This window comes from Carlito syrichta, unplaced genomic scaffold (genome assembly GCF_000164805.1).
Source record: "Carlito syrichta isolate Samal-C Ts95f unplaced genomic scaffold, Tarsius_syrichta-2.0.1 Scaffold268496, whole genome shotgun sequence".
Taxonomy (NCBI): domain Eukaryota; kingdom Metazoa; phylum Chordata; class Mammalia; order Primates; family Tarsiidae; genus Carlito; species Carlito syrichta.
In genome coordinates this window covers 163,938-175,906 of record NW_007212592.1, presented here as the reverse complement: position 1 = coordinate 175,906, position 11,969 = coordinate 163,938, and the positions used below count along the sequence as shown (strand labels likewise).

At 38.9% G+C, this 11,969-nt stretch overlaps 1 protein-coding gene across 1 annotated transcript in view; it reads right to left on the bottom strand.

Moving 5' to 3' along the window:
- Positions 1-678: 678 nt before the first annotated feature.
- KATNA1 (katanin catalytic subunit A1) overlaps positions 679-11,969 on the bottom strand; it is a 38,004-nt gene continuing 26,713 nt past the window's right edge. Inside the window, exons 6-10 of the mRNA XM_008052236.1 lie at positions 11,572-11,730; positions 4,629-4,755; positions 3,744-3,878; positions 3,311-3,437; positions 679-1,039 (exon numbers count right to left, since the gene is read on the bottom strand). Of these exons, the coding sequence (XP_008050427.1) occupies positions 841-1,039; positions 3,311-3,437; positions 3,744-3,878; positions 4,629-4,755; positions 11,572-11,730 (747 nt within the window). The 3' untranslated portion in view covers positions 679-840. The remainder of the gene's footprint in view (positions 1,040-3,310; positions 3,438-3,743; positions 3,879-4,628; positions 4,756-11,571; positions 11,731-11,969) is intronic.

Sequence of the window (11,969 nt, the reverse complement as noted above, 5' to 3'; positions counted from 1 at the left end):
CATTTATTTATACCATTAGCTATTTCTTTAGCTATGCTTTGTACGCATGAGTTCATGAATTAGATTACAGTACAATAAGCAGCAAAAGCCTAGAACTACCTACTTGCCTATAATGCAGCCTCTTATGTAGGCAGAATAAAAGTTAGCCAAGACTGTTTTTTTCCTTCATAAATGTATAGTAAAATGAAGAATCTTTAAAACTCTCCCAGGAAGGGAAGCTGTCATAACACCAGGTGGGAAGGAAGGCATATTTGGCCTGGCTCATGCTTTAATTAGCTACTTGTGTGAAAATGCCCAGGGATTTTCAGTTATCTGAAAATTAGGCATTAAGGAGTCAGAGCTAATCTTATTCTCCTCCCTAGAAGGAATAACAGTACCAGACAGTGGGGAATAAAAGGCTGCACTTAGAAGTGCATTATGAAGACAGCTTTTCTAGGCCCCGCAACAGGACAGTGGTGGTTTGCTGTTGTAGCTGTTGGTTTCAAACAGGAGCAAAGAATGACGACTTCCTTGTGGTCTGTTGGCTATTCAGTATCCCAGTGCAAATGGCCAATTCAGTTGGAAGAAACATGTCTTAAAAAAAATAGGAAAAGGAAAAAAGACAGTATTCCAAGCCAAGTAACATGTAACATTTGTGATCAGTGAAACAGAAAACTGTAATGCTAAAGTAAAACAAAATTTCAGCTTAAAAATATTGGCTTTATTCAGAATCACAAGGGTTTTAAAAAATCTTACCATTATGAAAGTTTAAAAAAATATAGCACTCAGTGCAATGAATTACTACATTTAATTACTATTCAAACACTTAAGGCTGATTCCTCACAGTTTACATGTGAGAATTTAGCATGATCCAAACTCAAATATCCATTTCTCATATCTTTCAATGTCTGCAGCAGATACTGACTTAGAAACCTTTTTTAAAGCCATTTCGAAATCCTCCATAGTTGTAGGCATGTGCATTTCTTCTTTTGAAAGATTTCGGATTTCTTCTGGGGTCAAACCTTCAATACGCCTTCTCATTGCCATCAAGGAGGCGTCCCTAGGTTTTAAGTTAAAAAAAAAACCACCACAAAGTGTTATTTTCATTGAATGAAAACCTGTGTATAGAAAAATTATTCAATGCATCTGTGGTAGCATTTCCAAGTCATGATCTAAATTACATATGAGGGAGGGACCCCCCCAAAACCTGGAATTATCTTTTGGAGAGCGGGACCCTTGTAGTATAGGTGTCTCTTGCTAGGAAAGTGTTCTAGGAACCCATCAACATCAATATACTAGCTAGCATTGTGAGAGGCTGCACTGCAGAAGAAATGTCCAGAGTTGTGGCATAAACAGGTAAGCGACTGGTTCTTCCACCACCACAACGCACCTGCCCACACTGTGCTAAGTGTTCAGGAGTTTTTGTCCCAAAACAGCATGACACCCATACCCCACCCAGCCTATTTACTCAGTCTCGCCCCAAGCAACAAATTTTTTTTTTTTTGGTTCCCAGATGAAGAAAGTCCTCTAAGGGAAATGTTTAGCCAATGTAGGAGAGGTGAAACAAAAAACAACAGAAGCACTCAAAGGTATCAAAATTGACAAGTTCAAAAACTGTTCTGCTTGAGCAGTGGAAAAAGTATTTCAATAGGTGTACTGCATGAAACAGAGAGTACATTTTTTTTTTTTTTTTTGGGTCAGTCTAACTTTGTTGCCCAAGTTGAAGTGCAGTGGCATGATCATGGCCACTGCAGCCTCGACCTGTTGCGTTCAGGTGATCCTTCCACCTCAGCCTTCCCAGTACCTGGAACCACAGGTGTGTGCCACTACACCCAGCTAATTTTTTGATTTATTGTAGAGATAAGGTCTCCAAGTTGTCCAGGCTGGTTTCAAACCGCTAGGCTCAAGCAATCCTGTCACTTCAGCCTCCCAAAGTGCTGGGATTACCACGCCCAGCCCAGAATATTTTGAAAGTGACTAAAGTTTTAACATGCAAGAATAAATAGGCAATTTTTTATCAATAAATTCTGGGATTTTTTGGGTTCTTCCTCATATACAGTATTGCATAGAATCTTATTAGACTACAAAGCCTATTGTGTTTTTTTAGTTGTTAGATCTTGCATGATGAAATAAGGATGCCAGTCAATTTAAATAATTACTACTGAATATAAAACCCCAGAAAAAGTTAAAGGATACAATAAAGAAACTAGTAATTGAATTTTGTTATACGTAGTCAATAAAATGAAAAATAAGCATCACAGAGTCAGATGATAACCTGTTAACTAGAAAAATATTTTCTCCTTGTAGAGTAAAAGTTAGATGATCAAATTAAGTGGTTTCTCCTTTTCTTCTGTATTTGTGCTTTTTTTTTTCTTAAAAAAAAGAGAAACCTCAGATTCAGGAATCTCTTTCCTTTTACCACTTTTCATCCTGGATATCAGTCACCATTTATGCAAAGGGACAGCAATATAGCTGCTTGATGCGTAACATGTTATTTCTAATCCTCATATCCCTGCATGTATGCTCACTTAGGGATGAGGAAATAAGTACAGTCAAGCCCCCTGATAATACTTAGATCAGTTGAACTAGAGGCAGTCTTTTTTTTGCTGCTGTTCCCATCACAGTTGGGATATGTTCACTGAGCACAAGACTGTACTCTGTGCATATGCCAAGTCAATACATTTTGCGATCAACCTCTTTCACAGTAGAGTGAAGGAATGCATTGGCAACTTTTTTTAAAACAATTTTTAAAATCTAAGACAATTATTGACTTTTTATTTTAAACAAATTGTTATAACATTAGCTGCTTGAACTTGTAACTTTCAAATGACCTATATAGACTCTTCACTGACATGAAGATATCTAAATATGTTATTAGCACCTGCTAACACTAACTTAAAACCAGAACTTGTGATTCTGACAACAGGCTAGTATATGGGTCTTTATTCATTTATCTTTTTTTTTGAGCCAGGGTGTCACTCCGTCATCCAGGCTAGAGTGCAGTGGCATGATCACGACAATCACAGCTCATGGCAGCCTCGATCTCCTGGACTTAGGTGATCCTTCTACCTCAGCATCCTAAGTAGCTAGAACTACAGGCGCACACCATCATGCCCGGCTAATTTTTAGATATTTTTGTAGAGACAAGGTTTCACTACGCTGCCTAGGCTGGTATCGACTTCTGGACTCAAGCAATTCTCTCACCTTGGCTTCCCAAAGTGCTGGGATCATAGGTATGAGCCACCACACCCAGCCCCTCTATCACTTCAGCAAAAAACTTCATATAAAAGTTCATACCCACAAAAACCTATGCTACCAAAAGAACTCATACCTGCACACGTTGGTAATGTCCGCACCCGAATAACCTTCCATGTTTTCTGCTATACTTGCAAGGTCAACATCATCAGCCAATTCCAGTTCACGAAGGCTTATTCGTAATAGCTCCTCCCTGCCTTTTGCTAAAGGTAGAAACACATTTAAAAATAAGTCTTCAACATAAACATAGTATGCTATTGTTTCTCAAATCTACTTAGTGTAAAGAGTTGTTTTCCAGTTCTTAGGGCCCATTTGCTTAATACTCCAAGAGCCATTCCTTACTTTTAAATCTCCTGTTATCAAGGCATATAGCCCACATAGTAATATAAGGGAAGATATTCTACATTTCTCTCTTTAAGGAAGGTTAATAAATACCAAATATCAAATTCTCTAAACAAATCCAGCTGAAAGTTAACTGGAGCGTTCTGACAAGATTTAAATGAAGATACCTGATGGTAAAGGAATATAAATTCGTTTCTCAAGGCGTCGTCTTAAAGCCTCATCTATATCCCAGGGAAAATTAGTAGCTGCCAGAACCATAACCATTTTGGAAGGGTCATCATTTTCAGAAGCACCTCCAACACCTTAAATAAGGGTAAAGAGAGAGAGTGAAAATAGACAGTAAGGCATGTTGCACCAAATAAAGCTCAGCAATTTAAAGATCATCGAATATTTACCACAACAATACATGTTGTTTAGTCTTTAAGACTTAGGTAACTGGTACATATGTGAATTAGTAATCTTAAGAAATTTAGTTTTTTAAAATGCAAAAATATGACTCAAAATAGATTTAATCAAAAAACCAGATCAGCTCAACTACATACCATTTATGCATCTATCTACCTATCTATACTGTTTATTTTATTTTATTTTATTTTAAGGGATATGAAGTCACACTATGTTGCCTAGGCTGGTCTTGAACTCCTGGGCTCAGGCAATCCTCTCACCTTGGCCTTCCAAATTGCTGGGTTTACAGGCATAAGCTACTGCACCTGGCCTACATATCCACTTACAATTTTTTCAAAACCACATATAAAACCACTAAGGCCAATTTATCTGCATTTGTATCTATTTCATGGCAAAAACAGATCACTGTATATGTTAAAGGGTGCCCTCTGGGAGGCCATTATTTCTGGCATGTCACCACTATCAGTGTACCAAATTTATTACTATCAATCCCAGGAACTACTTGCCACCCTCCTCAATTGCATCTGGCGTTACAAACATCTAATAAAAGACTTGGTTTAGCACTATGGGTAGAGCTGGACCCACTGGAGCTGGAGACACATAACAACCCCCACCCCAAGTCACTTCATGCATGTACATAAATATACCATCCATTTGAACCAGCAGCTCCGCTTTCACCCTTCTGCTTGCTTCGTGCTCTTCAGAAGTCCCTCTGCGACTACAAATGGAATCTATCTCATCAATAAATATGGTGGCTGGAGAATAAAATCGAGCCTAAAAAAAGAAACCATGCAACACCAAGGTTTTATTTCATTATAGAATAATCTACAGGTTAGCAATTAGAAGACAACTGAGGAGGCTGCCACCCTGCATCTCTCCCTCTTAACAAAATGTTGGGGAGAAGGGATAGAATTAGAACAGCTAAAATACAGCTTCTAATGCAGATTTAATATTATATGACAATTTTTGTTGCATTCAATAATATAACCATACATATTTATTTGAGTGATATAAATACAGAATAATCCTGTATACTACAATTATGTGGATAACTATGCTAGGAAAACATTTACAGATACTGGCAAGTGTTCTAAAGTTCTAGAAAAAATTTGGCTAGAGAGAACCATGACTTTGGCTGGGTGTGGTGGCTCATACCTGTAATCCCAGCACTTTGGGATGCAGAGTGAGAGGATTGCCTGAGCCCAGGGGTTGGAGACCAGCCTGGGCAACTTGGTGAGACCTCACCTCTATGGGAAATAAAAAAATTAGCCAGGTGTGGTGGCGCACACCTATAGTTCCAGCTACTTGGAAGGCTGAGGTGGAAGGATCACCTGAGCCCAGCAGGTTGAGGCTGTGGTGGCCGTGAGTATGCCACTGCAGTCAAGCCCAGACAACAGAGTGAGACTCCAACTCAAAAGAAAAAAAAAAAAAGAGAGAACCATTATCTTAAAACCACAGATTCCCACCAAGAAATTCTAATTAAATTGCCATTTTGTTATTTTATTTGACCAACAACAAATATATTTTAGTGTTCCTAAGTAGTAAATTAGAAGGGTACATTTATACATCCAAGGTTTAAAAATTGAGATAAAATTCATATAACATAAAATTCACATGTATTTATTTATTTAAAGTCAGGGTCTCACTCTGTTGCCCAAACTGGAGTGCAGTGGCATGATCATGGCTTACCACAGCCTCAACTTACTAGGCTCAGGTGACCCTTCTAGCTCAGCCTTCCCAGCAGCTGGGACTAAAAGCACATGACACCAGGCCCAGCTATTTTTGAAATTTTTTGTAGAGACAAGGTTTTGCTATGTTGCCCAGGCTGGTCTTGAACTCTTAGACTCAAGCAATCCTCTTGCCTCAGCCTCCCAAAGTGTTGGGATTACAGGTGTAATCCACACCTGGTCGTAACCATTTTAAAGTGTATAATTCTGTGTTTAGTATATTTACAATGTTGTGCGACCTTCACCACCATCTAGTTGCAGAACATATTCATCACCCCAAAAGATAACTTATACTCCTCATATCCCCCAGTTCCTGACAGCTACCAATCTATTTTATAACTTTACAGATTTGCCTGTACTCAATATTTCATATAGATAGAATCATATAGTATGTGGCCTTCTATGTGTGGCTTCTTTCATTTAGCATATTTTCAAGGTTCAGCTATGTTGTAGCATATATAGTACTTCATTCCTTTTTATAGCTGAATACTATTCTCCATGTTTATTTTTCTATCTTAAATGCATTCATTTCCATTATATGAACATTAAATCATAGGTTTCAGTCAAGTAGTTATCTAATAAATAGCTAAGACAACAGTATCACCCTTTTCACAACATAATAGGGAAGATTAATATGATACATTAAATCATAGGTTTCAGTCAAGTAGTTATCTAATAAATAGCTAAGACAACAGTATCACCTTCTCTTGAGATTAAGGAAGTAATTTAGGGCCGGGCATGGTGGCTCACGCCTGTAATCCCAACACTTTGGGGGGCAGAGGACTAAGAACTTTGAGATCAGCCTGGGCAACATGGTGAGACCTTGTCTCTACTATAAATCAAAAAATTATCTGGGTGTGGTGATACATTCTTGTACTCTCAGATACTTAGGAGTCTGAGGCAGAGGGATCGACTGAGCCCAGCAGGTTGAAGCTGTGGTAGCTGCGATCACGCTACTAGCCTAGACATTAGAGTGAGACTCCAACTAAAAAAAAAACAACAACAACAAAAAAGAGGAGAGCAATTTAGTACAGAAACTAAAGTTTATAATTAATCATATTTTAACCAAGTACTCAAACTTATAGAATCACTGCACAAGAAAGTTTAAACCAAAAATATTATGACCAAGATTTCTAGAAAACAGAATTTGGAAGAACAAACCGCATGTTAAAGATTTTTCTAAAAATAAAAGTCCATGATGGCAAATGAACATTACAGACTTAAACATGCAACTGTATTGAGTCTATCTATTCTTTGAACCATTAGGTTATAATCTATTAACTGTGAAAATGCTATGCCTCCAAAGTTTGGATTTAGTATACTCACTTGGAAAATCCAAATATTTAAACCCACTTTCTGTTCTAGTTGAAAATTTGAGTTCATCATCTAATTCCTCCAAAGGGATCTTCTCATATTTTTTGTTTGTTTGTTTGTTTTGTTTTTTTGAGTTGGAGTCTCACTCTGTCACCCAGACCGGAGTGCAGTGGTCACTCCCGGGTCACCACAGCCTAGCCTGCTGGGCTCTGGTGATCCTTCTGCCTTCCAAGTAACCGGAATTACAGGCAGGCGCTACCACGCCCGGCTGATTTTTTGATTTATTGCAGAGATGAGGTCTCGCTGCTCAGGCGGGTCTCGAATCCGCAGGCTCAGGCAATCCACTCACCTCAGCCTCCCAAAGGCGCGGGATTACAGGTTGAGTCACTGAGCCTGACTCTCATTTTTAATAAAGAGTAATTATTTGGGTTTTAGGTATTATGTATAAATATTTTTATACAGTTTCAAGAAATGGTGAGAGTGAAAGAATGAACTTATTATCATTAAAGCATCCAAGAAAAGTCTCACTTGAAATTTTAGCTAGGAACCAACCACCAGCAGAACCTACGTCAACAGAAATTGAATTTCAATCTGTCTGTTGCCACACCAAGCACAAAACAACTAGATTGATTCTTCCCAAACACTGAGGGTATGCAGAATGGTCTGACTTCAAGTAGAGGCTATGTGACACATACAAAATTGGCTTTGGCCCAGGAATGTACTGTAGAGAGATCTGTAGTGAACACCCACTGATTGTTCCTACATAACACCCTTCCTCTGATGTAAAAAAAAAAAAAAGTCTCTTTTTCATTTGAAATTGTTGGGAGCTGGCCAAGGAGGCCCACCTGAGCATTAGGGATCCAGGCAGGCTGTGGACCCTGAGACCACTAGGATGTGTTCAGGAGCTGTTGGCCCATTCCCTCCTCCCTTTTTGCCATTTAGCATGTCTCATTAGAAGGAACTTTGATGATCTAAGCATGAAGCTCTGAGAGAACGACAGGCATGGCTTACTTTAGGAGTCCATTGTTCCCATTTCTCACAGACTGCGATTTTGGTTTTAAACTTAATTCAAACTCAGGTCACATTTGGGAGCCTTTAATATGGTACAAGTTGCTTTATAAAATTTAAGGATATATTTGTAGAATTAGTATATACATATAAAGTGCTGTTTCAATCTTAATAATATAGGTAATTATTTAGAGTTACTAGAAATGGCCCAACTCAAACTTTGGGCTGGGCCACATTCCATAGGAACTGGTTTGGGCTATAATTAAGAGTTTCTGTAGTGTAATGGTTATCATATTCACCTGGCTTTATGTTTATGTAAAAGTTTTGTGATTGTTTTTCCTCATGCCCGAGGAAACACCTGGTGGGAAGGGGATGCCCCTCCCCCCCACCTACCTGGCTTTGTGTTCACGTGAAAGTCTTGTGATTTAACCTGTGAAACTTTAGGATAAAAGGCTTATGGTTTGTTCCATTAAAATGGCTTCTGCACTAGATAGAGTCCAGTCTCTTTCTCCCTGGGTCACTCTCTTTCTTTCTCTTTATTTCCCAAGAATAATCGCCGACGCCACCACACCTTCCAGGGACCCTCTAAATCTCTTTGCAGGGGCTGGCCCCCCGCACGAAATCATCTCTCTTTATTCTAATTCCACTACTTCAAAAAAAGTCAACTCTACTTGGAACTCCAGGGGTATTATTCAAGCCTAGCCAATCAGATCACTCCAATTTTCAGACTAAAACAATGGGTTCAGCCATGGGTACATGACTCAAAACTGGCCAAATATCAGTCTTCGGACTTTAGCTGGAACAATGATGAAATGAGGGCTAATTTCTCTGGAATTACCATAAGAACAATAAAAAGTTTTAAAAGCCAGGTGTGGTGGTACATGCCTGTAATCCTAGCTGCTTGTGAGGTGGAGTTGGGAGGATCTCTTGAGGCCAGGAATTTGAGGCTGCAGTAAGTTATGACTGCGCCATGATCATGTCTGTAAATAGCCACTGTTCTCCAGCCTGAGCAATATTTGTGAGAACCTATCTTAAAAAAATTCCACCACATGGGCCTGCCTAAAGTCAAAACCAACACAGAGGTAAAAAGAACCAAAGTCAGAGACAAAGATTCCTCAGGATGTCTGAATTGTTGTTTCACGCTAGGCCTAAAAATCTAAAAAGTAACTTCTAAAAATTTTCGGTTACATAACTCAATATATTATTCTTTTTGTTTAAACTCATTTGATTGAACTTCTGACACTTGAAAATAAAAGTTCTTAACAAGCCGGGCTCAGTGGTTCAGCCTGTAATCCCGCGCCTTTGGGAGGCTGAGGTGAGTGGATTGCCTGAGCCCGCGGGTTCGAGACCTGCCTGGGCAAGGAGACCTCATCTCTACAATAAATAAAAAAATCACCGGGCGTGGTAGCACATACCTGTAATTCCGGCTACTTGGAAGGCTGAGGCGGCAGGATCACCAGAGCCCAGCAGGTCGAGGCTGCGGAGCGGCCACTGCACTCCAGTCTGGGTGACAGAGTGAGACTCCAATTCAAAAAAAAAAAAAAAAAGTTCTTAACAATACAGCAAAAATTATACAATTAAGTTTTTGTATATACTTGTTACCATGTCATGGGAAAATTCCTGGATAGGTTCTCACCAAATTTAAGTGGTCTTATTTAAAATAAAGGCCTAGAGCCATGCTCAAAATTCACTTTGAGGGGTTCTAGGAGGAGGAGGGCACTTCAAGAGAGGTAATCATCTATAGAGAGTAAAAACCAAGATATGACAGGCAGTAGAATTTTACTCCTTGAGAAGGAGAGAGTCCATATTATGAATAGAAAAAAAAAAAATCAAGCTGGTTTGCAATATGAACCCTAACTTTTGGTCACAAGGGCAGAGGCTCCAAACAGCAGGCACTGGTTTGTGACTAAGCCAGTGTTCAAATGGGCTACTCAAAATAGCATACTCTAGATGAGCAGGAATTTATTTAACAGTGGTTAAGATTTTCCAAAGCAACTCCAAGAAAGTCAGTAAAAAATAATGCTCTTTGATATAGCTTCATAAACATTATTATAAAAAATGAAGCAAATTAGCACTTAGTAAGAAGTTTCCTCCAACAGAAGAAAAGGTTTAGCCTTCTTGAATAAAAAACCTTAAAATATACCACATACTTATTAAATAATAACAGCTAATATTTATTGAACACTTATGAGTCAGGTTTTGTATTAAGCAATTTACACATATTAGCTAAGTTCCCCCTCCTAACATTACAGAAATAGGTCCTATATTATTGTTCTTATAGACAAACAACTGTGGCTGGGCATGATAGTTCACATCTGTAATCCCAGCACTTTGGGAGGCTGAAGAGAAAGGACGGCCTGAGCTCAGGAGTTCAAGACCAACACAGGAGACCTGATCTCTACAATAAACAAGAAGGCTGAGGCGGAAGGATCGCGTGAGCCCAACAGGTCTAGACTGCAGTAGTGTGATCGAGCTGCTGCATTTCAGCCTGGGCAACAGTGTGATATTACAACACACAAACGCGCGCGCGCGCGCGTGCGCGTGCACACACACACACACACACACACACACACACACACACAATTCACGTCTTTGTCACTATTCATATTTTAATACATATAACTTCCCTATTTCTTAGAGGCAAGACCGAAGTAATCAGTGAAGCTTAACGAAGTGTGAAGTTTAAAAGGCTGTTGAATTCAATCTAAACACTACCAGAACTTACTGCATTACATTTCTTCTATTAGTCCTTGGATTTGTTCAGGTGGAAGAAAATAAAACTCAAAGAAGCAGAGAACTTAATGCAAAGATTTAGGTAATTAAACTGAAGGTATATGATATAGACAATAGATTGGCAGCTAGGCTTGGTGGCTCATGCCTGTAATCCCAGCACTTTGGGAGGCCAAGGCAAGAGGACTGTTTGAGCTCAAGAGTTTGAGACCAACCTGGGCAACACAGCGAGACCTCATCTCTACAAAAAAATAAAAAATAAAAAATTATCCAGTCGTGATGGCATGGTCCTATAGTCCCAGCTACTTGGAAGGCTGAAGCAAAAGGATCACCTGAGTCCAGGAAGTCAAGACTACAGTGAGCCATGACTGTATCACTGCACTCCAGGCCTGGGCAACAGAGTGACACACCAATTCAAAAACAAAAAGATTGGACATGACCTAAATTTCACAAATACTTATGATTCTCACTTTTCGGCATTAGTATTACAATACTGCATTTTTCACATTATAACTAAGTCTACTGATTTAAAAAACGTAATTTCAGATTCCTATAGCAGATTAGTAATGCAGATCCCATAACATAAGCACATCCATAAACTAGCAGATACGGATCTACATCTGGAGGAAAGGAGAAACAGAAACACAAGTTATTCACGTCTGTGAGGATGCAAGTTTCAAGGACACAGGACTCATACTCCAGGAAAAATGTCATCCTACCTAGTTATTCCATATATTGGAGATAATTACAAATCACTTTCTCTCCTTTTGGAGAGAAGAAAAGAATCATAAGAGCTGTCTCAAACATTCACCATTTCAAACAGAAGACGAACAAGCTTCTCAGACTCTCCTCTGTATTTGGAAGTCAGAGTTGATGAAGAGACATTGAAGAATGTTGTCTTGCATTCTGTAGCGACTGCTTTGGCAAGCAGGGTTTTTCCTGTGCCAGGTGGGCCAACCATCAATACTCCCTGTTGAGAATATAAGAGCATAAGCAAAGGATTTATCTGCCATTGTTCTAATTCACAAGAATTTCAACCAACTTATACATTAAGACAATGAAATACAAACAGAAAGATAACCAAGAGAATACTCAAAGATTATTTTCCCATTATGAAAGGAGGATAACCACATTATTAAAAATTTAGAATGCAAAGAAAAAAAAAGTAGTTTATAACATCAATGCCCTAACATAGTCACCATTAGCATC